Source organism: Drosophila yakuba, chromosome 2R (genome assembly GCF_016746365.2).
Source record: "Drosophila yakuba strain Tai18E2 chromosome 2R, Prin_Dyak_Tai18E2_2.1, whole genome shotgun sequence".
NCBI lineage: Eukaryota > Metazoa > Arthropoda > Insecta > Diptera > Drosophilidae > Drosophila > Drosophila yakuba.
The window spans coordinates 18996206-19018444 of record NC_052528.2 but is presented as its reverse complement, the minus strand read 5'-3'; the positions used below and the strand labels follow the sequence as shown (position 1 = coordinate 19018444).

At 43.0% G+C, this 22239-nt stretch overlaps 6 protein-coding genes across 12 annotated transcripts; 3 read left to right on the top strand and 3 right to left on the bottom strand.

The window, feature by feature from the left end:
* Positions 1–518: 518 nt before the first annotated feature.
* LOC6531365 lies at positions 519–1140 on the bottom strand. Its single transcript, XM_002092132.3, has 2 exons — positions 986–1140; positions 519–926 (listed from the first exon to the last, which is right to left on the bottom strand). Exons 1-2 carry the CDS (start codon positions 1025–1027, stop codon positions 597–599), a joined length of 372 nt encoding a protein of 123 aa, XP_002092168.1. The 5' UTR covers positions 1028–1140; the 3' UTR covers positions 519–596.
* Positions 1141–1248: 108 nt separating this feature from the next.
* LOC6531363 (kinesin-like protein unc-104) lies at positions 1249–22168 on the bottom strand. 7 transcript variants are annotated; one of them, XM_015195794.2, is made up of 28 exons: positions 21939–22168; positions 12906–13045; positions 12755–12837; positions 12458–12697; positions 12217–12401; positions 11896–12151; positions 11805–11807; positions 11578–11741; positions 11379–11518; positions 11129–11170; positions 10307–10423; positions 9461–10243; positions 9236–9402; positions 8980–9170; positions 8359–8565; positions 7723–8132; positions 7481–7658; positions 7329–7419; positions 6958–7254; positions 6527–6889; positions 6282–6471; positions 5778–6170; positions 5607–5718; positions 3994–4020; positions 3716–3905; positions 3517–3653; positions 3355–3456; positions 1249–3295 (listed from the first exon to the last, which is right to left on the bottom strand). In XM_015195794.2, the coding sequence occupies exons 2-28, from the start codon at positions 13003–13005 to the stop codon at positions 3199–3201; spliced, it is 5265 nt and encodes a 1754-aa protein (XP_015051280.1). In that variant the 5' UTR covers positions 13006–13045; positions 21939–22168; the 3' UTR covers positions 1249–3198. The 7 variants fall into 7 exon arrangements, with proteins under 7 accessions (XP_015051280.1, XP_039229155.1, XP_039229156.1 ...); XM_039373221.1 differs by lacking the exons at positions 8359–8565; positions 21939–22168 and adding an exon at positions 13872–14010; XM_039373222.1 differs by lacking the exons at positions 8359–8565; positions 21939–22168 and adding an exon at positions 13872–14010 and having other exon boundaries at positions 6291–6471.
* On the top strand, positions 4263–4685 carry LOC26535256. Its single transcript, XM_015195802.3, has one exon. It carries the CDS (start codon positions 4263–4265, stop codon positions 4626–4628), a length of 366 nt encoding a protein of 121 aa, XP_015051288.1. The 3' UTR covers positions 4629–4685.
* On the top strand, positions 4822–5537 carry LOC6531364. The gene has a single exon (XM_002092131.4). The coding sequence runs from the start codon at positions 4822–4824 to the stop codon at positions 5419–5421; it is 600 nt and encodes a 199-aa protein (XP_002092167.2). The 3' UTR covers positions 5422–5537.
* LOC26535689 lies at positions 14004–15564 on the bottom strand. The gene is made up of 2 exons (XM_015195801.3): positions 15047–15564; positions 14004–14116 (listed from the first exon to the last, which is right to left on the bottom strand). The coding sequence occupies exon 1, from the start codon at positions 15334–15336 to the stop codon at positions 15109–15111; it is 228 nt and encodes a 75-aa protein (XP_015051287.1). The 5' UTR covers positions 15337–15564; the 3' UTR covers positions 14004–14116; positions 15047–15108.
* Positions 16509–18898, top strand: LOC6531362 (putative sodium/calcium exchanger 6). Its single transcript, XM_002092129.4, has 7 exons — positions 16509–16910; positions 16972–17294; positions 17350–17424; positions 17497–17979; positions 18039–18187; positions 18255–18489; positions 18545–18898. Exons 1-7 carry the CDS (start codon positions 16600–16602, stop codon positions 18832–18834), a joined length of 1866 nt encoding a protein of 621 aa, XP_002092165.1. The 5' UTR covers positions 16509–16599; the 3' UTR covers positions 18835–18898.
* Positions 22169–22239: the final 71 nt, after the last annotated feature.

The window sequence follows — 22239 nt, the reverse complement described above, 5'->3', positions numbered from 1 at the left end:
TAGGCCTCAGGATAATCGAATCTGCAAGGTCTATTAGCAGCTTTAAAAACAGATTTTACACTTCAAAGTGAGCTCACATTTTCTGCATTTTCTTGCTATTTTGATCGTTTTTGCATGTTCATTAAGATTTTACATAATAACGTTATTATCTATGTCTCTGGAATGAGACGCTGAATCTGAACTTTCAAGCTTTTATAGTTCCTGGGATCTCATACTTACTTACATACTTTTCAACGAATCTAGTATACCCTTTTACTCTACAAGTAACGGGTATAAAAAGTTCAATTTCTACCTGTAAGCAAATCAATTTAATCGACAAATTCCAGAACTGCTGGCCACCAGTAATCCTTGCAGTATCTTTATAATTATGACTTAGATCTCATAGATTTTATTGACTGCATAAAACCCCCATAAAATCTCTGCACATTATTCGTATTTCGATGATTCACATATTAAAAAAAAGGATATACGAAAAGTATGTCTATCGCAGTGGATAAATTGATCATTTAGAAACCAAATAACGTTTTTGAAAGATATATATTATATATTAAAGAACAGGTTCTCTTGGCAATCGGTTTAGCTGAACGATTAAAACCTTATGAAAATGAAACGCACTTCGCACTAATAAGCTTGTTCATGTGTGGCGACACAGCGTCGTAGGATTCTTTCAAGGCGGTCAGGAGACAATTCTGGTTGTTAACAATCCTTTGCAGAAATTGATAGGCCATCAGGGCCAGTGCGGTAATGTCAAGGTCCTTAGTCTTTATGGGCTTAAAGTCAGTACACACTGCCATTTTTTTCACACATGGTATCGCCCTCAAGGCCAACGTGGTGATTGCTTTTAATCCCGATTCTGCGCAATCCGCAATCTTATTAAGATCTACTTTGAAGGACTCCACATCGTTTGGCAGCAAGGATCCCAGCAGCTTCAAAATTTAAAAATGGTGGTGAGTGGAAACCTTTACATTATAACATTGAAACTTACAAGCAAGCTTAAGGCGATGTATAAGACTTGATTGTACCTCATGGCCGAGAGACTTAGGACATACAGAGGAAACCATTAAACTTAATGCCATTTATGTAGTTCCACAGATAAACAGTGTTAATTGTTTAGCTACGCTTATTTGCGACATAAGGGTGCTGAAAAAAGGCAAACGTTTTAAACGTTTTACATTTCGAATATTTCGAGGCAGCACCTCAATCTTACCTTTCGAATACTTGTTTAATCAATGTAAGCCAACCCGATAATTTACAGATTTTATTTAAAGCCGTTTTATTTTATATTTCTTTAATAGTGATACGCCCTGGCAAATATCAATTTGTTTTGGATTATACATACACATAGCATAGGTTTTCCCTCATTTTCCTCGCGTTGGTTCTGCTCTTTTCGCTTTCATCTGTCATTGGAAACGGTTTCCAGGCAATTATCTCTTACATACATTGATATATAGCCGATGTACATATTTAAATCGATTTTGAAATGTATTGTACCATATACGCATATATAAGTTGAGTTTCTTGCTCGTTAACTCGCTTCGCTAATATATAGCGTTATATTTTTTTTTTGGTGTGTGCAATTTCTTGTTGGTAAATTCAAACTGGGCCAAAATAGATTATTACATAGATATTATATAATATGCTTGTAAAATGATTATTGTAATTACAATTCTCTAATATGTTACAATTGGAAATTAATTCAATAGTTTAACAAATGTTTACATTTTGCTACAATTAACTCAAACCCAAAACGCCGACTCAGTACCGAAACGATTTCTAAAAAGAATACGTATTACCCGATCCAGCAACGATCGCTTAACGTTCCGTGTCCATTTTCCGAACACAAACGAAAGCGATCCCTTCAACAACTTTGGGAGCTTCGAGGCTTGTGATCCTGGCACAAGTGAAGCTCCAATTGATCCATTAACCTGACCTAAGCTCGTGCATCAACCGATGTCGAAACGAATGGCAAATAAAATTCAAAAATTCTTTTCGCAAGCAAAGCAAAATGTCGGTTTCATTTTTGGTTGGGAAATATACAGGTGGCCATTGCGTACTAGTTTAAGACTCTTATCAAAACTACAATTGGTTGTTCCGTAACGTGTTGCTTTAAGCTTTAGCAGGTGGTTCCAAGAGGGAGCATTATAGAAGCGAAACTGTCTGGTATTCTTTTGGGGGAGTCTGTGGGGGAGAAGCCTTAAAAGCCGTCAACAGTTGACAATGTGGGGCAGCTGGTTTATAGCAGCGCCGATTTCATGGTTCGTAACTCTGGTGTGTAAAATAGTTTCATTCGCATATAGTTCTGTTTGCTTGTATATATATATATATAGATCTAACAATAATCGTTACCTTTATAGAGATTTCGCAATTCTGCTGAGCTTATACCTCACGACTTCTATATCCTATATACTGTACGGTCTTTCTTTAACACACACATATTTTTGGTATCATAATTTTCTCTGGCGATTACCTGCTCTTTTTAAGTTAAACAATACAAGTACATGAAAATTTGTGTATAAACAGCAAATATATAGGGTTTTATACATTAATTCATTACATATAGTTCCTCATTTATATATATGTGTGTATTTTGCTTTAGTTTGCTCCATTAAAATGCATATACGTGTGTGTTTGTTTGCATTACAAGCTTTACATATTTGTCGCATACTTGAGAAAAGATACATACTCTAACTGATCAACATAATATCACGTGGGAACTGAAACTAAACTGTCCGTTAACTAATACCAAATATTTATACAATTGATTCAAACGAAGGCTATTTACAAAATTGTCCAATAAACCTAACCGAAGAGGGTTCTAAAAAGTAGGCTACCGTATCCGATTGGAGCTGCTTGCTGCTAGCTGCCTACTCTTTTGGCCGTGGCCAACTAATCACGAAATACATAATAATCCATAAACTGGTTGTTGAACTACTTAATAATTACGTACGCTTTGCATTTGGTTTCTTTCTGCTCATTATCTCTGATTTTTGCATTCGATTACGATGTGCTTCCTCAGCAACAATCATCTATTTCCCTCTTCCGATGGAATCCTCCAAGCTATATCAATCAGTTGCCAGCTGCCGTCCCTGTCAAGTGTTGTGATCTCCGCCTGACCAGTCGTCTGGCGATACTCAGGCGCTGCAGCCAGCCATAGCCTGCGTCTCAGTAAACCAAAACGGACTCCATCGTGATCGTATCTCATTTGCTCGCACTGTTGGCGTTCACCGCATTGGTGGCCTGGATCTGCGAAGCTGTCTGGCTGGCCGGCTCCAAGGTCCGTCGCGCCAGGCGGGATCTATGAATAATATATCATAATTAGTATTTAGAAAAGCCTATATTGAGTTGTTCACTTACTTTATCTGCCCAGCAAGCAATGGATTGATGGCATATAGCCAGTCGTGTACTTCCTTGTCGCCAAGGGTCTGCAGCAGATAGCCACGATGCTTGGTCACCACACTGAAGAAATATCAAAGTAAAATTAGCAGTGCTGTCTCCTAAAGTAGAAATCAAACCGACCTGAATGTGTTGGGTATCTTGACCATGGCCGCCTGGTCCTCGCTGCACTCCACATGCGCAGTGGCCAGATTGAGGACAGCCCGTTCAACGGGATCCTTCTCCGAGCGGTAGATAAACACGTAAGGTCGGCGGACGATCTATAAAAAAAAGAAATAAATATCAGACTTCCTTTAAAAATTATCCAAGGTTGAATACATACCACCCAGCGTTTCTTCCAGCCGGAACCGCCGTGCTCCAGGACGTTCAACAGACCCTTGCGGGCCACCACAGGACTCACGCGAATCTCCTCCAGTTCCGGCACATAAAGACGGAGGGGAAGAGCCGGCTGAGTGGCCGGAGCAGGTGCCTCCCAGCCGTTGGGAGCATCGGCTCGATCCGGTGAACATAATCTGATTGGGCAAAATACAAGTTGTTAGTCAAAAGTCTCGCTGAAAAGTTGGTTCAGATTTAGGTTCTCTGGATAGAACAGAAAATTACCTGCGTCGAATTACAAATTTGTTGTTTCTAATTGTGTAAAAGAAAACCGAAAGGAAAACAAACAAATAAAGTATTGGAAGTTTCGTTTTTGAGTATCTCGAGTTATTAGGAAAATGAATGGGGGTGTGTGGTTATCGTTAGTATTTGCACTGCGATGATCGAATGGCGGGCAATTACAGGGAATTACAGCTGGCAGCAGCAGCAATAATAAAAGTTGGGAAACAAGTGGAAATGCTTGTTAATAGCTTCAGTTGCTTTTGATTTGTAGGATGGTTTGGTTTAAATCACTCTGCTTGCTGCTGCTGCCGGCCTTACTGATGATTTCGGTCACGTCAACTGACGACGAGGATCATATCCTAGACCATGATGTGGACCCGGATCCGGGACGCATGAAGTACATATGGAATCCGTTTCTGGGATTTTGCGGCGAGAACGCCAGCATGATGAGGTGCGCTGGAGTCTGCCCCGAAACCTGTGCCTTCAAATCGCTCAAGTGTCCCAAGTTTTGCGGTGTAAATTGCGTATGCAAACCTAACTACGTCTATGACGAAAAGTTGCAACTTTGCATCCTAAAATCTGATTGTCCCCAAGATGTAAAGCAACAGGTCGTGGAAAGTCATCGTGTTTTTCAGTAAAGGCCAGGAAACATTTCTGTATTATAAAAAGACAATAAACTAATGTTTGCAACTGAAGTAATATAAGTACTTTACTTTCATCAGAAGTCTAGCTGCAAAAGAACAGTGCTTTGTGACCATAACAAATTGCCATTTTACAGAAATTCAGACACAGTTCTGATTTATTAAATGTGGAACTATTTTAATTCAGTTTATGATGGCATGTCGAAAGGTTTATTTTGTCGTACAGCTAATCGGACTTATCCTACATGAACTGAAGGCAGAAGAAACTACAGAGGCCCCGATTACCTGGCCGGATGATATTGACGATGGCACCTCGGAATCTGAGTTAACCTGGCCCAATGAGCTTCCAGTAACGGAAACTAATGCCATGACTTATCGCACCGCTCGAACCTTGGATCCTATGGATGCTTTGAGAGACGATGAGGAGTTCATGGAAAAACCGCATAGAAAGCGTTTTAACGAATTCGATAGCCATGAGAATAAATATCGCATCTCTAATCCAATAGGTGAAGAAATTGCCCTCAAGCGGAAGCCGCTCCCTGAGGAGCAGTATATCAAGCAGCCCTTCTTATTCGGCTGCTGTCACAACTCCACAAATGTGAGATGCGCCGGCGTTTGTCCGGAGACGTGTGAGTACCGCTCCAAGTACTGCGTACCGCTTTGCGGACCGCCCTGCCGCTGTAAGCGCGGATATGTCTACAATATTCCGCAAAGAGGCTGCACCCTGCGATCCGACTGTCCCAAGGGGATCGTTCAGAGTAAGAACGGGATATACAGGGTATTTTTGTGAGAGGTGTCGAATGTGTGATAGGGTGATTTGGGTTAGTGTGGTGGAGTGATATATGCTGTGGGTGTGCTGTGGTGTCGTGCCAATTTCGTTTGTTCCAATAAACCAAGAAAGCCGAATGGATGCAAGCTAACTAAGATGGGTGGTGCTGGTGTGGTGTTCATACGGGTGGTTAAACGACTACTCACTCCATGGAATTGCTGGAGATGCAGCTGACGGTCATGTCGGCACATCCCTCATCGCTGGGCGAAACATCCGACTGGGTTTGTGTATCGTTGGCCTCGCTCTTAGTATAGCGTCCTTAAATAAGTTTAGAATTAAGCAAATGGGAGGCTTAGTAAATCAGAGTTTCAATTTACCCTGCACCAACTTTAAGCACTTGAGCATGAGATCCTGCTCCCGTTGGTTGTACTCGCGTTCTGGAATGATTTGCTGCGGATCCTTGACCGGAGTCTGCGGCGATTGTGGAATGACCATATGTACGGGAGATGTTGCTGCCCGAGCGGCTAGATTGCATACATCCTTTTCGGTCTTGGTGGTCGGATTCGGGTTGGTATCCATGCCCAGACGTTCGCGCAGCAGCAGAAGGTGCCGCATGCGTCCAACCTCTTCAAGTCTGGTGAGTTTCTCCAGCTCCCACTGGTGGTCAAAGATGAGGGAGTCACCCCTTGGCCTCCAGCCGTGAAGATTCTCCTCGCCGCGCACATAAGTTGAGCTGGTGTCCAGCACTCGACGTTGACGCCTTTGTACACCTGCAAGGGTACCAAGAGAATGAGTGAATGGGGGTCAGCTCTGAGGATTCGACAAGCGAGTGCAAGCGGACTGAGTACGAGTATGAGTACAACTACATTGAGAATTGCTACCTGGACTACCTGCTTCGGATGCTCTGCGCAGTGCCAGCTCGTAAACCCCGGTGAGGCGATTGGCCTCCGGATTGCGGTACTGTCCCGAAAACAGGTGCTTCAGGGAGCGCGGTCCGGTGCGGGCGTCGCGTCCATAGATTACCATGCTCAGGTCCTTGGTAATTATGGCCGGGCGGGCGCAGTTCTCCAGCTAAGCAGAAGATACACATTAAACATGACATTAAAATTAAAATATACTAACTTACCTCCAAGTAGGCGCTCAGGGTGATGTAGATGGTCTCACCGCCTTGGGAAACGCGGTTGAGCAGTGCTGAGTTGTGCAGACTCGAGTCCCAGGCAGCCTCAAACCGGTAGAAAGATCTATCATCTCCAGGCACCTCCAAAGCCTCGCCTGGGAACAAGCCCAAGGACAAGACACAGGCGTCTTCATCCTGCTCATCGGATGACTCCGGCGTATTGCGGATGCGTCCCACCACCAACTCATTGATGTCCTTCCACTTCACCTCTGTTGTGGGCTCATGTACAATGGTGATGCGAATGCGTCGCTGGATGCCCTGATGCAAGAGGAACAGTCCGCGGCAGGGAAGATCATCGCTGTGCTCCACAACCTGTTTAAAAATTGAGTTTGCGATTATTATGTGTGAGACTTGGATGGTTAAATTTGTGTCATACTAACCGATGGCACATATTCTCCATTGGGAGCCAATTCACAGATCTCAAACCAAACCAGAACATCGTGCTTAGCCAAAACCGTGGACGTGGGCGCACACGGTAGGGGTCCAAACTTGGGACTACGCACTGGCTGACTGATCGGTATACTCGGTGGCAGCATGCGACGTGGTGGGGGCCGGGAAACGAAGTCCTGCTTGGCATCCTTATGCAATGGGTGCGTCTGGTAGTGCCCAAAGATCTTAAACATGATGGGTTGGGTCTTCAAATACTCGATAAAGGATTTGGTTACGGGTACAGTTATCTAAGGAAATCAAATATGTATTTATATTTAATTGATATGGTGGAAAACTCTTTGTTTGGTAATCTTGTACTTACGTTCTGCACATGGTAGAAGCCTAGCGGAGCACCCGATGCCGAATTCTTAACCGGTTCGGTGGAGAACGCCTCCTCATGGCGATGCAAAAAGCTGCAAAGGTAACCATTTTATAAGCCACAAGCCTTAGGTTACTTTTCAAAAGATTACTTACTTGAACTGGCAGAAGATATCGGCATATTCAGCCCCAATGCCAGTGGCCTGGAGAACAGTGACTCGGAAGGTGAACTCCTTGCCCACCTGCAGGTGCTCGCCAGGCTCCTCGGAATTTTCATGGCACTCGGAAGCGGAGTTTGAGTCAATGCCACGACCAGAATCCACATCCTCCAGTTCTGTTACAAATAATGAATATGTAGTGATAGTACTAGTGTTATAAGAATAGTCCTAGGAACTCACCCTCCAACTTGCTGTCCAAGCCACCGTTGTCAATATAGCGCTGAACATCATCCTTTTCATTGAGAGCTCGGTACTTGGGCTTGGCATCGTCCTCATTGAAAACCAAGCGAGCTGACTGCTTAACACCATTATTGAAATCAATGGACTCCTCGTCCAGAACGGGTTGCACAGCAATCCTTAGGTAGCCACGCACATCGCCGCGTTCATTGACAATGGCCACCTTGTGGACCAATGGCACTGGGTAGAGCAGGTTGCTCAAATAGATAAAGGAGCGACCCACCATGCGGAACCAGGGGAAGCGATCGTAGAAGGGATCTCCACCAGTGAGGCTCTCCACATTATAATCCGGCGAAGTGGGACTCATTTCGGCCTCGTTGTGGTACATCTCGCGCATCAGTTCCAAACGTTGCCTGAAAAACATATTCAAGAAATTAGAATCGAGAAGTTAAAATTTTATTTGCTTTTATTTGATTATTAATATATTGCATAGATAGAGAAGTGCGGGAGACAGCGCAACAGCAAGCTTAAGCCCATACGAGATCAGAGATCAGAAGATAATATGGAAAGCCATGCAACTACAACTAGGGATACTTTCTACACGTCTATATACAAATGAAACCTGCGGTCAAAGCAAACCTAGAAGGTATCAGATTGGCCAATGTGAGACGGCCCCGTTCGCTTTCGACTGGTGTCTCCACTGGGAGCAGCTGCGGCTGCTGTCCAGGATGTTGGCTGGGTGGTGCGATCCATCCGCTCAATGCCTCCATGCCGGACGTATCGAACAGCATGGACGATGGTGGACTCTCGACATTGTATATCTGTCGCATCAGCTCGAGGCGATAGCTTGTTTGTGTACGAAAATGATTTTGGATGGGATTCGGGGGTTCAGGATTTGTCGGAGTGGGTTTCGGGATTCGTAGTAAAAGAACCGAAAAAGTACAAATCAACATTGGTTCAAACAGACCTAACAAGCTGCCGGAGCTTTGAACGAATGATGGCTATGAGACTTGAGGCGTAAATGGTGGCGGTGTGATTTTTGCTTTGTTTGCAGCCAAAGTTACAAAAATGAACCAACACATTCTAGAGCGTTTGAAAAAACTAGAATCCATGAGCTACAACCACCATGCACGTATTATTCAAATAATATTCAACTCAAATCGAAAGCCAGCTTTTTTAATTTCAACCAAAGTGCATAGAAGAATGAATGTGAGAGAGTAGCAGGAATTCGCATGGAGTTCCGTGTATGAAAGAACTTACCGTAACTTCTCCAAAGACCAGTGGTGAGTTGCTCCATTCTTGGTATCGGTGACTTCGACGGCCACCAAGGTTTTAGAGACAGGTGGAGCTCCGAACTCGTCCTCCTGGTGCAAAGGAGCCACACTGGAGGCCAGCTCAGGCGGCAACGGGGAGTACAAGGTGTCGGTCAAGAGAGTAAATTGGAATTGTACCTGAAATAATTTGAATATTTCAAATTTATTAAGTTATTTATGTAAATTAGGGGTAAACGCAGTACCTTTTTCTTTAGCTCAACGGAAATGGCATTAGCTTCCTTGAGGAATATAGCATTGCCCCAGAGATCGTCTCGCAAAGAGGTGAATTGGTGGTAGCGCCACTTGCGGAAGGCCCAGGCAGCCAAGCCAGCCTCTCGCGCTGTCCAGCAGGACTCGTACATTGGGTTGGCTAGGGATTAACAAATAATTACTACACTGTTGTTTCAAATTTGTGGTCAACCACATACTGTAGACGTCCTCCTCCTGGTGGAAGTCCTCCGGCGAGTAGCTGCTGTACATGGACATGGTCATGGATTGCTCCTCCACCTGTTTTTGCAGAGCATCGATGCGAGCCTCGTACGTTTTGCGCTGCTCCTCGAACTGCTGATCGGCCTGAAGTTTCTCCCGCTTATACTGTTCCTCCAAGTTGTCCAAACGCTTCTTCATTTCGGCTTTGAGATCAATGCCTTGCTTTTCCAGCAATTCGCACTGGGCAAAGTTCCAGTCCACCTGCTGGGTGTCTGTCTTCTCCACTTCGTTCTCAGCCTCATTTTCGGTCTCGATCTTATCCCGCAATTCGCGTGCCTGCTCTGGATTGGTGAAGCGGAACACGTGGTTTTTTCCCAAGATCACACGAGAGCCGGTTTTAAGAACCTCCGGCTCAACCAACTTGCGTCCATTGACATAGATGATAGCATCCTTGTGCGGCAGCAGGGTCACCGTGCTGTTCTTGTTCTCAAAGGTGCAGTGCTCCTTGAGGATGTGCGACCCGGAGAGCTGAATGTCCTGTGGAACATTTGCTTCATGGGTACCCAGCCGAGTTAGACCCTCCTTGATGTAGTAAAGCAGACACTCTGAGAGATTGGGATCCTCGTTTAGGTTGACCAAATGCGGAGTCTTCTTGGGCGAGAATACGCCCACTGTTATGCCGTCTTCCTTGACAGCCACGCCCATTTCGGCGAAGACCGCCTCTCGCTGCACGCGGATCTCCTCGGTGCGCTTAAGTTTCTCCTCCCAGGTCTCGTTGAGTTCTGCGATGGATTAAAGATTATAGATCACGTTTGTTAAAAGCTTCATAGATTATCCCCACTTACCTGCAATGAGTTTCTCGCTGGCCTGCAGCTGATCCACAGCCATTTCCGTTGTGGATCCATTGCGATTACGTGACTTTGTGGGCGACTTGATCACCGTGGACTTGGTGAGCTCATCCTCTGTAAATGCAAAAAAGTCATCAGAACAAAGAACATCGGACCATTTAGCGGTTACAAGCGCAGTGATAAGCGTGCTAGATTTTAAATTTATGATATATTGGATAAAGATATATTGGATATAAATGTTCACAATATGTTTATACGAAACGAAGCAGATGCCAATGGGATATGGGTACTTGAGGACTACTGCATAACTCGGGCACGTCCACGTTCTAGCCTTAAAGCAGTGCGGACTGCGAGGAGTTGGTGCCAGTCTTATTTTGGACTTGGGCAACTGAAATTAACTATTTAGATACGTCTTTTAGTCTCTTTGGTGTTTTATATGGCAACATAAAGAGGACTCGACTGTGAATATTGTATGGGTTATATAAGATTCGATTCGTCCTTAAGCGTATTGTTTAGAAGCTTTGACGATACAGCACAATACAAAGGCACACACAGAGAGAAATGTTGTTTTATTGGCAGTGGTTAGATTACAATATCGGTGCGTTTTAGAACTTTAAATTTAATGCGAGAAAAATTCATGATATTTAAAATCATGATGATTTTTATGAAATAGCAAAGAAGACATATATATTTAACAAATATCAGCTCGCATTAAGCTCTGAAACGCACGGTACATTTTTGCATAATTATTGAATAACATTTGTTGCATGTGAAGCCATTGGTTTTTTATAGCGCTGAGTTTCATATGACTTTACTTACTATTCGCATCGCGCTTCTCACACACCACTTTGCCATCGGGTCCTAAACGAAATAGGTTTGGTTTTGGGATCGGTTTTGCTTTTTTCTAGTATAACTAGACTAGGACTAGAACTACCTTAGGCAGGGGTTTTTGGTTTGTTTTTCAAGTGTAGCGAGTAGTTTATGAATGTGTGGCTGGGTTTAATGTACTCTAGCTTAGTTGAATATAGTTTAACCAGAACTAGACTAGGTAAGACTATTTCCAACTCACCTTCCTGCACTTCAATGCCCTCGGCTTTGAGTAAGTCCCGCAGCTTCTGGATCTCCTCCTTGAGTTCGCGAATCAGCTTGGCATTGGCGTCTTCATTGACCACAGCCTTGCAAACAATTTGCTTGGCACGATCCGCATAGCTGTGAAATATTGATATAAAACATTAATTTACTTTAATTAATTAAAGAATACAACTTACCGCAGTGTGCTGAGCGTTTCGTCATAGTTAATATCTGCTGGTGAAATAGCTGCAATCATAGCTGTCTTCGAGTTTCCTCCCAAGTTTTCACGTAACAGCCAGGTCAAGGCCGAATCACGGTACGGAATAAAGTCGGCCTTTTTGGTGTTCTTTTTCTTGGAAGCCTTCCAAAAATAATAAATATGTTAGCAACAATAGAGGGTATATAAACATTGAGGTAAACTTACAGACTATCAAGTACCCAGGCAGCAAGAAAAGGCATTTATTTTATTAGCATAAAGTTAGTTAAAACTTTGAGTAAAGACATTGAAAACTTACCACTTCCGCTAGAGCTGAGATAACTTTGCCCAACGTGGTCAAGGACTTGTTAATGTTGGCTCCCTCCTTCAAGCGGGTGCCCTTGGCCCCAGTGGAATCCGCTCGTTCCGAACCAGCCAAGTCCACCAAGCTGATCTTGGATACCTTCTCTGTGGTCAAATTGGTCATTAGGTCATGACGACGTTGGGTAAAGAAGATTGTAAAGACTGCGTGAGAGCGGGAACTGGTTTCGTTCATGTTCGTGGCTGCCACAGTTCTGAAAATTACTCAATTAAATAAGTTATATGATAAGATGCAGGACATAATTATAAAAATACCCACCGAGCTTTGTTGCCTTCATCAATGAGATCGTGAATGTCCTGGTAATCGGTAACGGCCAGTTTGGACAGATCCTCCACATAAGGACCCAAAAGCGGATGCTCCCTCACACGCAGATTGCCCTTATTTTTCGGGTTCAGCAGATCCCTGACCCGCTCGCAATAGATTTCCATATAGGACACCTCAACCTAAAGAAGTTGTTAGGTTAGACGCCAGTAAATGTTAGATGGTTATAAAGACGCACCGAGTACTTGAGGTCATCGGTCTCGGTATCCTGAATGCGAGTGAACAGATCCTTGCATATCATGGGTATTATGCCCTCTTGCTGCTCCTCCTGCCTGCCCATCATGGTGTACGACTTTCCAGCTCCAGTCTGGCCATAGGCAAAGATGCAGACATTGTAGCCGTCGAAGGAGTGCTGTAACATCTCCTCGCCAATGTCCTTGTACACCATCGATTGTGTGGAGAAATCGGCATCGTGATGCTATGATACCAATATGAATTAGGGAATAATTTATTATGAAATTTTAATGAGACTTACATCATGTGACCAGTAGGAGTAGTCAAAGTTGAAGCGCTTCACCGAATCGCTTGTGTTGGGCGGCACCTTTGGATTGGTGATGGCTGTCAGGACATAATATCGAATAATATAATTAAGAAAAATCTGGAGTGTAGAGAGTGTTGATTCTAACCCGTTGTGGCTCCTGCCATCTCGATGATGCATTTTGACTCCCTGGCTATTTCGCGCGAGTTGAAGGGGCGCACTCGCACCGCCACCTTAACCGACGACATCTTGTCCTTCCTCTCTGTGGGTGTCCTGGTTTCCGGTTAACTGGAGTGGAAATAGAGGAATGGGGAATACATTTTATACTTTATAGACATTCGAGTCATTCGAGTGGGCCGTAAATTGGCCTGAGACTGCCACACTGCCACTGGCAGCACTGACATTTTATAATTGCCCCAACTTTATGGTTATGTACTCGTCCACGATTTGTTTCTGCGGCAGCTCGAAGCTATGAGTCATGCCCCGGCAACTCGCCAGGGAAATTTGAATTGAAGCCAGGGGTGGGGCTAAGAATCTATTTTCTTGCTTCCCTATATGTGTTATAAGTCGAACCCTAAGCCGACTGCATTGGCAACTATTTTATTACAAAGAATTCTTATGAAACAAACAAAGAAACGTTAAAGAAATTAGTATAACTTTTGAATAATTAAAGGTGAGTTTCTTTTCTTCTCCTGTCTTTGTATCAGAACCACGTATTTAAATCAAACTAGTTAAAGAAAGTTCAAAATTCTAAACAATTTTGTTTAGATTAAGGTTTGTTTTTCAGTAGTTTTTTGAAATATCGAAATGGATTTCGGTGCAAATAGATTTGTATGACCCGCAACCCTCTTGACTCACACACACGCACACTCACTCACACACTTGAAGTAGAGGGAAAACATTCCACAATCCACAATGCTTCCAATAAAAGCGCAGACGAGTGTCGGCCAATAGTCGAATGAGTCATCGAGCAAATACAAAAGGCAGAATAAAGAAAAGTACTCACACTCCCCGAAAAGTAAGATGTCCTTAAAGGCGATGTATTACACGTATTCTCAATATAATGCGTAACTTTGTTAAAATAAATAACTACGATTTAAAGAGATGAAATTACCTTTAGTTAGGGCCAAACGATTGCTGGCTTATAGGGCGGCTATATCCTTAAAGTTCATTATAGCACAAGTTGTAAGGTATCTACTTAGCACTTTTTCAATTGCACTGTGATTTGAATTTTAGTCAAGTTTTGATAAAATAATATATATTTTTTTCGGTTGTCACTCGTTTTTTTATTTTATTTTATCTTTAGTGGTAATTTCACTTGAGAACTGAGAAATTCTTTCACTCGCGTACACTAGCGTCCTGGAATATTGTGAAACCAAGTTTAGAAACCATTCCAATGCGCAGCTGTGAGAATTACTCTCTCGCTCTCTCTCTCTCTCGTCCTTTCTCTCTCTTTGTTTACCTGACCAAAATACTTTTGTTTATGTTTTTTTTTTTCTTTTTCAATTTTTCGAAGAAGCTGTCAAAGCAAATGTGCAACAGCCTGCAGTGAAAAGTCTCCAAAGGAAGATTTGCGCAGAAGCGCGATACAGGAGAAATGTGGAGAGAAGACAAAGAAAAGCGAGAGAATTGTAGAGAGTGTGGGAGCGAAAGTGAGATAGGATATGCTAAATATTTGTGTAATGTATTTAATTTAGTTTTCATGATATGCAGACTGACGCTGGTTGAAGGCGCACGAAACGATAAAAGAACGTCTTGATGAAATTAAAATCAGGCTATATCCTTTTCGAGAACGTCCTCTTCTCAACGTCCTGAGCTCGTTTCACCTGGCCAGGCACTTGAAAACTTATTCGTCACACAGTCAACCCTCATTTGCAAACACTCGAGGTCCTTTGCGATACCTCGCTTTTATCGCCTTCTGCGTCATATTTTTTATGGCTTCCTGCGGGGCAACACGGCGGGCACTTAATGCCGTCCTGCAGGCAGGACCTCTCACCGCACTCATATGCGCGCCCCGTCTCAGTCGTGTTTCATATCCTTCGCTTGCGTTCTTCTTGACCTTTATTAATAAATTTTCAAGTTGCCTTTGCCATGGACACCGAGCCAGGAAATCTCTACACTCTACACACTATGCACACTATTCCGGAGGCCACTGTATACTAGATGATGGGGAAGTAGCGAATCAAAATTATGTAAAACGAAATTATGGGCTATGTTTTTAGCGAGAATTTTGAAATGTTTGGTCGAGCGAATTGATGAAATTTTGCAAATATATTTTGAAGCATTTACCAATTGTTTTTCTCTTTCGTTTTATTTTCTTCGGGGCATTATTACTCATTAACCCATGGAACTCAAAATATTTTCTGCTTTAGGAACATTTGTGGTTGCTGCTGATATTCCGTTGGCTGTTGTTGTTGCTGCTGCATTTCTTGGTCTGCCTGGTGTTCTTGTGTGTAATTGAATACTAGTACAAAGCTATCCAACATGGATCGCTTGGAGGTGGTGGCAAAAATAATGGACAGCACCAGAATTGTTGTTAACAATAGGGCGAAAAACAAGAGGTAACCAAAAGCGCACATTCGCGTAGTTTCTTCTTGACTTGGCTAAAGGATTCTTGAACATATACTAACTACATCTATATGTAGGCTTTCGTATATGGTTACATATATATGTAGGGGTCTGCCTTTCTGTATAACAGCGAAAAATTTTCACTCCTTTTTTTTGAGGGACATATAATTGATAAAGTTTTAAATTTGCCACTGCATTAAATTGTTTTATTTTAAAACTGGTTTGTTGCTTTACTTGGCTGCGCTTTGTTTAAACGGTTGGGCAACTTTTCGCTGGTGAAAACTCTGGGTTTTCTGCACAAAATCGATGGCCAGTCAGCGGAAGGCCTTAGGAAAATAAATTCGCGCACGACTCGAGACCAGAACGAACTGCACCCGTTAAGGGTAGACGACACAGTGAGCTCTGGGAAAGTTCAGAGGATACGACGACCAGCCCACCACCAAGACGCATGCGCCGCAATCCGGGCCAGAAACTGGAAGGGCAGCCACTGTGTGGGCTGTGTGGGCTGTGAGGTGACGAGTATATGGGTATGCGAAAAATTTGATAAATTTCATACACATAGCGTAAAAGGTCCGCAATAACAATACGACCGCCTGTCATCCGTTGGCTTAAGGAATTTCATTATTAGCGCAAGGTGTCCACTTTTTCGGACAGCCACTGTGGCGCCTGCCCCCCCATTTTCCCAATGTTTGATCTTATTATGAGCCATTTCACTATCGCTGCCGGCACAGTGGCTATAGCGACGGCTTTATCCACCAGCTGATGACGTAAAGTGAATTCTTTATATTGATTTCCCATCACAGCGAGTCGCAGGCAGGACAAGCTTTGGCTTTTTATGCTACTCGGTAGTCGGTATTTGTATACTATATTCTACGGCGTAATTACATTGACATTGAAATCTGACGGCGAGGCTGGGAGGGCAGTAAAAGGTTGGAGGTTGTGGCTTTGGTAGGGAAATGCTGGAGGATGTGGCATGGCATGTTAAAAGAATGTGCTGGAAGCTGGACGACTCTATTTGCGGGGATTCTTTTAACATTACAAGCATTTTCATTGCAAGTGTGAAGGCTCAAAAGTAACCAACTTAACAAGTAATTTAAATGTAAGTTAATGCTACATAGAATTATCATAAAATAACAACGAGTTACAAAAAGTTCAACTTTGGAAGACTTCGTTTTTTCTGGAAACTCGTGGAAAAACAAAGTAATCCCTGCACTAGTTTCACTCTTAGTTTAATTCAACACAAAGAATTCGGACTACAAGCATATAAAATTACAATGGTGACACCCTGCATAATAAACAAGAAGCCCGATGATGTTTTTCCACCAAACGCCATGGACGCGGAATTCGAAAACTTTTGGAAAACGGTTAGCTGTTTTGCGGCCAACAATTTTCCCTTTGAAGACAGATGCGAGTTTGTAAAGAATGCGGAGGACTGCATTTCGAAAACGAATGTAGTTCCATACATGAGACTCTTGGCCTGCGATCTGAGGTGCATCAATTACTTCGAGGAAATGATCTTCATCGTCTTGTTCGTGGTGCTCTGCTTCCAGATTCTAGTATTGATGATCTACACAATTAATGTTTAGTATGTTTAGCAAATATATCTATAAACAAACCATTTATTAAAAATCAATTTGCGTGTACAGCTATAGTCCTGCTCTGAAGGTGGTATCTCGATTTCTCCATATGAACGAGCATTTGGCGGGAGTTACCCTGATGGCCTTTGGAAACACTTGCGCCGACCTCTTCGCCAATTTGGCCAGTGTTGACCGACATGTGCCTGTGTTGGCCAACAGCTTGTCGTCAGCCCTGTTCGTGATAACGATTTCCGGTGGCCTAATATGTTACATTTCCCCCTTCAAGATGAACTCCTACGAAACTGTCCGCGACATTTTATTTCTTATCCTCGCGACAAATTTGATGGATTACTTTGCTTGTACCGCAAAACATTCCCCACTGGAATTTCTCAGTAAGCTCAATTTAAAATTTTTGCAAAATTGTAATAGCCTTGAGTTAAATTTTAGTTGTGCTCATGGTTTACATTAGCTACATCATTATCAACGTGACAGATGTGTACTTATTGCGAAGGGCTAGAGCCTGTGAGTATTTCGCCTATAAAATAACTAAGTAAAATAGATATTGTTTACAAATAATATTGTTAACTTTCCTAGCAACGCTTGCCAAAATGCAAAAACTTCTGGATAAGGAGCAAACACCTGAAATCGCATTAAAGCTCCAAGATTTAGAGCGAAAGTTCGAATACTATTCACAGGACACGAGAGTGGAGATCTTGGAAAAAAAAAGTAATGCCTCGTTGGCCAGGATACGCTACACCACAATGAGAATGATTCAAAATCCCCGTGTTAGCGTAAACCGTCGCCACACCCGAACTATGAGACTGGATTATACGCAATCGAAAAACTTTGGGATTTTCCGGGATTTTCTCCTTGCCCTCAGGCCCATCAAGTGCCAGGCTTGGAAGCAGGCCGAACTTCTTAACAGGGTCTTACTGTTGATAAGGGCTCCGGCCGTCGTCATCTGTACCCTCTACATTCCCCTGGTGGACTACGAAATGGAGAAGCATGGCTGGAACAAGCTACTAAACGCCATTAATGCAATAGTAAATCCTTCCCTATCAATATCGATTTTCATGGGTAAGTAGTTAGCCATTAAACTTTATAACAATGCAATATTATATTCTTCTCCATGGCAGCTTTCATACATAGAGAAGGAAACACTCTGTGGTATGCTTGCATGCAGAACACCCTGACTTATGGAGCTTACTCCCTTGTAGTCACTGTGCCATTTGCCGTGTTCATTCTCTTCCACTCGCGGACTGATGTGCCACCATCTTATCACTGGGTGAGTTGCAGTGATGTTCACCACGCAGCCAAAAACTTGAAATAAATCCATGTAACCCATTTGTCAGGTATTTACCATAATGAATCTAATGGGATCGATGATCGTTATCTTTCTCTGCGCCACGGAAATCGATACAGTACTGGAAGTGATCGGAAACAAATTGTCCATCGAAGACAACTACATGGGCGCCACTGTGAAGGCACTTACAGGGAATCTGGGCACTCTCTTCGCGAACACCGCTGTGGCCATGCATGGCTATCCAAAAATGGCATTTGCATCCGTCATTGGCGGATCATTTTTCAGTGAGTACTTCGAAGAATTTTCACTGTTTTCCTATGGTAAAATCTGATTATGCAGCCATCGTCGTAACTGGAAACACTGTGATTTACGTGAGAAGTCTGGTGCGAGATGACCACAGTGAACAGATAGAAGAATATGGTCAATTCGCCTTCATATTTCTGAACATGGGACTCTTTACCATTTTGCTCTGGTCCACAACTTTGGGTTTTTTCGCTCGCCGTTCTATGGGCTTATATTCGATTGGGCTTTACGCTGTCTACTTATTGTATGTCACTCTAGTTCATGAGCAAATCATTCACTCGTTTACTAAGGACAGTCCGATAAACGCTGCAATTGGTGATATTTAGGTGGTAAAGTGTAAGCCATGCTTCGAAATTATTAAAGAGCTGTAAAATTTAGAAATTGCTCAAATACTTGCTTATGATTTCTAAGTTCCTGCAGCGCACCTTGATAGGAAATTTTTCTAGTTTACTGCGCAAAATGTTCTATACAGTGCGTACATGTTGGGCAATGGAAAGCACGCACAGACTGAAACAAAACTAAATAATATCAAGCGCGTGTGGCTGGAGGAAAATGGGGGAAGTGTGGGAAAAGCGGTCGTTGACGTTTTTTTGTTGGCTGCGCAATTACTTCTTGTTCACCGACGACTTTAAGGATTTTCCACTGGGCGAATGTCAATGACAGTTCATGCGCCAAAACATTTCAATTTTCCGCTGCATCATGCGAGTTCGCTGACTCCGTGGTCATGATCAAGCAATTAAAATGTAACACTCCAGCAGACAACACTGCGTATGAGTCATCTGAACGGTAATATTTTTGCTTAGCTGCGGGCAGGTCTTGAAATTAAATTTAAATTCAATGTTCAAGTCCATGGCGCAAATGACATTTATAGCCGAAGAGGCGGTGGAGAATAAGAGCTCTTAGAATGGCAGACACGTGTATATAAAAACACCTTGATATTCCTACGTTTTTTTTTTTATTTCCGAAAGCCCCCAGGACACTTAAAGCTCTGAATGTATGAGTGTTGGTGTCCTCCATTAAGTCTAGAACATAAACGATAAATGCGATTTGGTTATTTAAGTCATTGCAGCGAAGGCGTGGGGAAAATGGGAAAATATAGTAGAACAAATAGGAGAAAGAGGTGGAGAAAGCCTGCCCCACGCAAAAAGCACAAACACAGTCGAGCTACACCAATACAAACGCACAGCGAAATGGCTGATGACTCATCCGAGGAAAACGCCTGTATGTGAGTGTGGAACCTGGCCACAGTCGCGTCCCAACGAAGTGGGAATGCCAAAAAGCAGAGGGCAAGGAACAGGACATACGTACGAACGAAAGAAAGGAAGGAAGGAAGGAAGAGCGAGCCAAATGGTGAATCATCTTTCAAGAGGCAAACATTTCTGCCTTCCTTGACGGGACCTGCCTTTCCACCCACTTCGCAGTTTTTTGTTTCGGTTCTCATAATTTCAAGGTTTGTTTACTCAGTGTTTCTGATACAGAGAGGAAAATTGAATAAAATACAGGTTTAAATACAGGTTTAAGATAACCAATTTTAATATTAAGAATATTCATTAAATTATAGTGGTATAATAATTACAAATGGGTCCAAAGATGAACTTATTGTAAAATTTTTAATATGCCACACAAATGAAATATCACTGCGGATACTTTTTTCCCTCTGCAGCTTTTCTTTTGACACGCAGGACCTCTCGATGTTGGTGTGGAATGTTGTAACTTTCGGTGCCTAGCTGTCGCTCTATATATGTGGTATATAATTTGCAAGCACGCGGCTGCCAGGACACGTTGATTAGCAAGTGATTTCCACTGCGGGCAGTTTTTGTTGCCTACTTTTCGGGGTAGCTGACCACACGTGATGAAGTAGACCGCACTGGGCGGCGGCCACGCCCCGAAAAAAACCGGGAACTGCATTGAGGAACACTTAAAAGTGCAGCGCATAGGTAACATAAATCATTTTGGACAACCACAAGCTTTTGCTCCTTTGCCTTGCCGAACACAATTAATAATAAACAAGTGGAAATTGTCAGAACAGGAAGCCATTTCGTGGTCAGGTAAAATTTTCCCTCACACTTTCCATTTTTCCTTTTTAATGCTGCTCAGCGGAAATTTATGTTTATTGCTTAGCCCCCCACTGGGCACTCTTTTTTTCCTAAGGATCCTGCTCATTTTACTCCTTTTTTTGTATAAGCATTTCGCCTTATTTATTCATGACACTTTGGAAAGCCACTTTATGTGGCGGTTGGAAAGCTGCGACTTAAGTATTAAAGGCGTTGGTTGTGGTCAGTCCTTTGTTAAGGGCAACTGCACCCGCTGAGCTCGAAATGGAAGATAGTGAAACCCATACTTACATATATTCCCAAGGGCTGGGAAATGTGAGCCATGAAACAGATTTACCCTATTATTAGAACAACAAACAACAATCGCAAGCAAACAAGATGCTCAATTCCCATCCAATCCACTGAAACCTTAATCTCTCAATCAAGCTGGTCACTATAATCACACCGCAGTGTCACTGGACATGACGCACAGTTCTACACAGAGAGGAAAGCAGAAGCGGTCCTTTAGATAAAATTTTAAAATAAATCATTTGGATGAGTTTATGTGGACATAGGAATCCCCATCTTAGTTTAGTTTAAATTAAGGAAACATATTCTAATCTGCTTAAACGTAATATCCTTCAAATCCTTCTGGTTTTATTTATGCAAGATATATTTATTTGATTTCCCTTTTGCGAAAGCCTTAAGATTGATTTTCTTTGAGTAGACAAGCCAAGGAATCTTCGAGGGAAAACCCTTTGCCCGCCCACGCACAACAAACAGACGAAGGACCATATGACCTCCCACGCAAATGTGCCACTTGAATGGGCATGCTGGCTGAGTAGCAGCGAGGTGAAGGTTGTCCTTCAGACTCCTGCCACTCAAAGGTCAGAGGTTGACCGTCGGCAAACATTTGCTGTCGTTTTGACTGGATAGAGCGCACCGACAATTGGAGCTCCCCTGGTAACTAGATTACCCTCCCTGACGTCAATTGGGGCAGCCGATAAAGCGTGGGTTGTGGCGCATAAATGCGTCTGTGCTGGATGTTCCATATCTGCTATTTGGAAATGCGCTGAATGACAGGTTGCACCATATGGCCGGGGAAATTCGCAAACAACCGTGGAGAGGTTTTATTTATAGAATCCTCTGGGGGCGGACAGCTGCTGAAGGACCTTAAGCAGGATCCGCAACAGGACGAAAGTTGGAAGTGTTCCCGTAGGGAGATGGAGATGCGTGCGCACTTCTGGGGCAACTGGCTGTGGAATATTGATTTTTCACCAATTTTTCCCAATACCCTAAAGTGCGTTTTTCACACAAACGAATCGAAAACACTTTTAATTGAAGTCCATTCTCATATGTATGTACATATGTTTTCATCAATTATTACTACTACTTACGTTAAGGAGTTAAACTCCTTGATTGGGGGTCACAGTTTTTCCACACACTCACAAACTCACTTATTTATTAAATTATTATTGCACTCAAGTAATTTATTTTGTATGTTTTCTATTCGTCACCGCACTTAGAAGATTTAATGGATTTCCTTTGTTTCTTGTTGGTTTCTCGATTTCAAAACTTCGGGCGATTTTCGAGGATGGCCATTACGCGAACAGGCAACAAACGACTCTGCCAGCGGCTGGCCATTTGTCCCACCATTCGGATACGCGTGCTGGAAAATTGTTTGCAGCTGCGCGCACG

Bases quoted from the DNA above. Each gene is read 5' to 3' on its own strand.
- LOC6531365 (XM_002092132.3), bottom strand. From the start codon at position 1,027: ATGAGGTACAATCAAGTCTTATACATCGCCTTAAGCTTGCTT. The intron at 927-985 runs GTAAGTTTCAAT...TAAATTTTGAAG, and splicing joins ACATCGCCTTAAGCTTGCTT to CTGCTGGGATCCTTGCTGCC.
- LOC26535256 (XM_015195802.3), top strand. From the start codon at position 4,263: ATGGTTTGGTTTAAATCACTCTGCTTGCTGCTGCTGCCGGCCTTACTG.
- LOC6531364 (XM_002092131.4), top strand. From the start codon at position 4,822: ATGATGGCATGTCGAAAGGTTTATTTTGTCGTACAGCTAATCGGACTT.
- LOC6531363 (XM_015195794.2), bottom strand. From the start codon at position 13,005: ATGTCGTCGGTTAAGGTGGCGGTGCGAGTGCGCCCCTTCAACTCGCGC. The intron at 12,152-12,216 runs GTGGGTATTTTT...AGTAATTTTCAG, and splicing joins GATGAAGGCAACAAAGCTCG to AACTGTGGCAGCCACGAACA. The intron at 11,519-11,577 runs GTAAGTTGTATT...AATATTTCACAG, and splicing joins GAAACGCTCAGCACACTGCG to CTATGCGGATCGTGCCAAGC.
- LOC26535689 (XM_015195801.3), bottom strand. From the start codon at position 15,336: ATGTGCGCTTTTGGTTACCTCTTGTTTTTCGCCCTATTGTTAACAACA.
- LOC6531362 (XM_002092129.4), top strand. From the start codon at position 16,600: ATGGTGACACCCTGCATAATAAACAAGAAGCCCGATGATGTTTTTCCA. The intron at 16,911-16,971 runs GTATGTTTAGCA...TTGCGTGTACAG, and splicing joins ATCTACACAATTAATGTTTA to CTATAGTCCTGCTCTGAAGG. The intron at 17,425-17,496 runs GTGAGTATTTCG...TAACTTTCCTAG, and splicing joins ATTGCGAAGGGCTAGAGCCT to CAACGCTTGCCAAAATGCAA.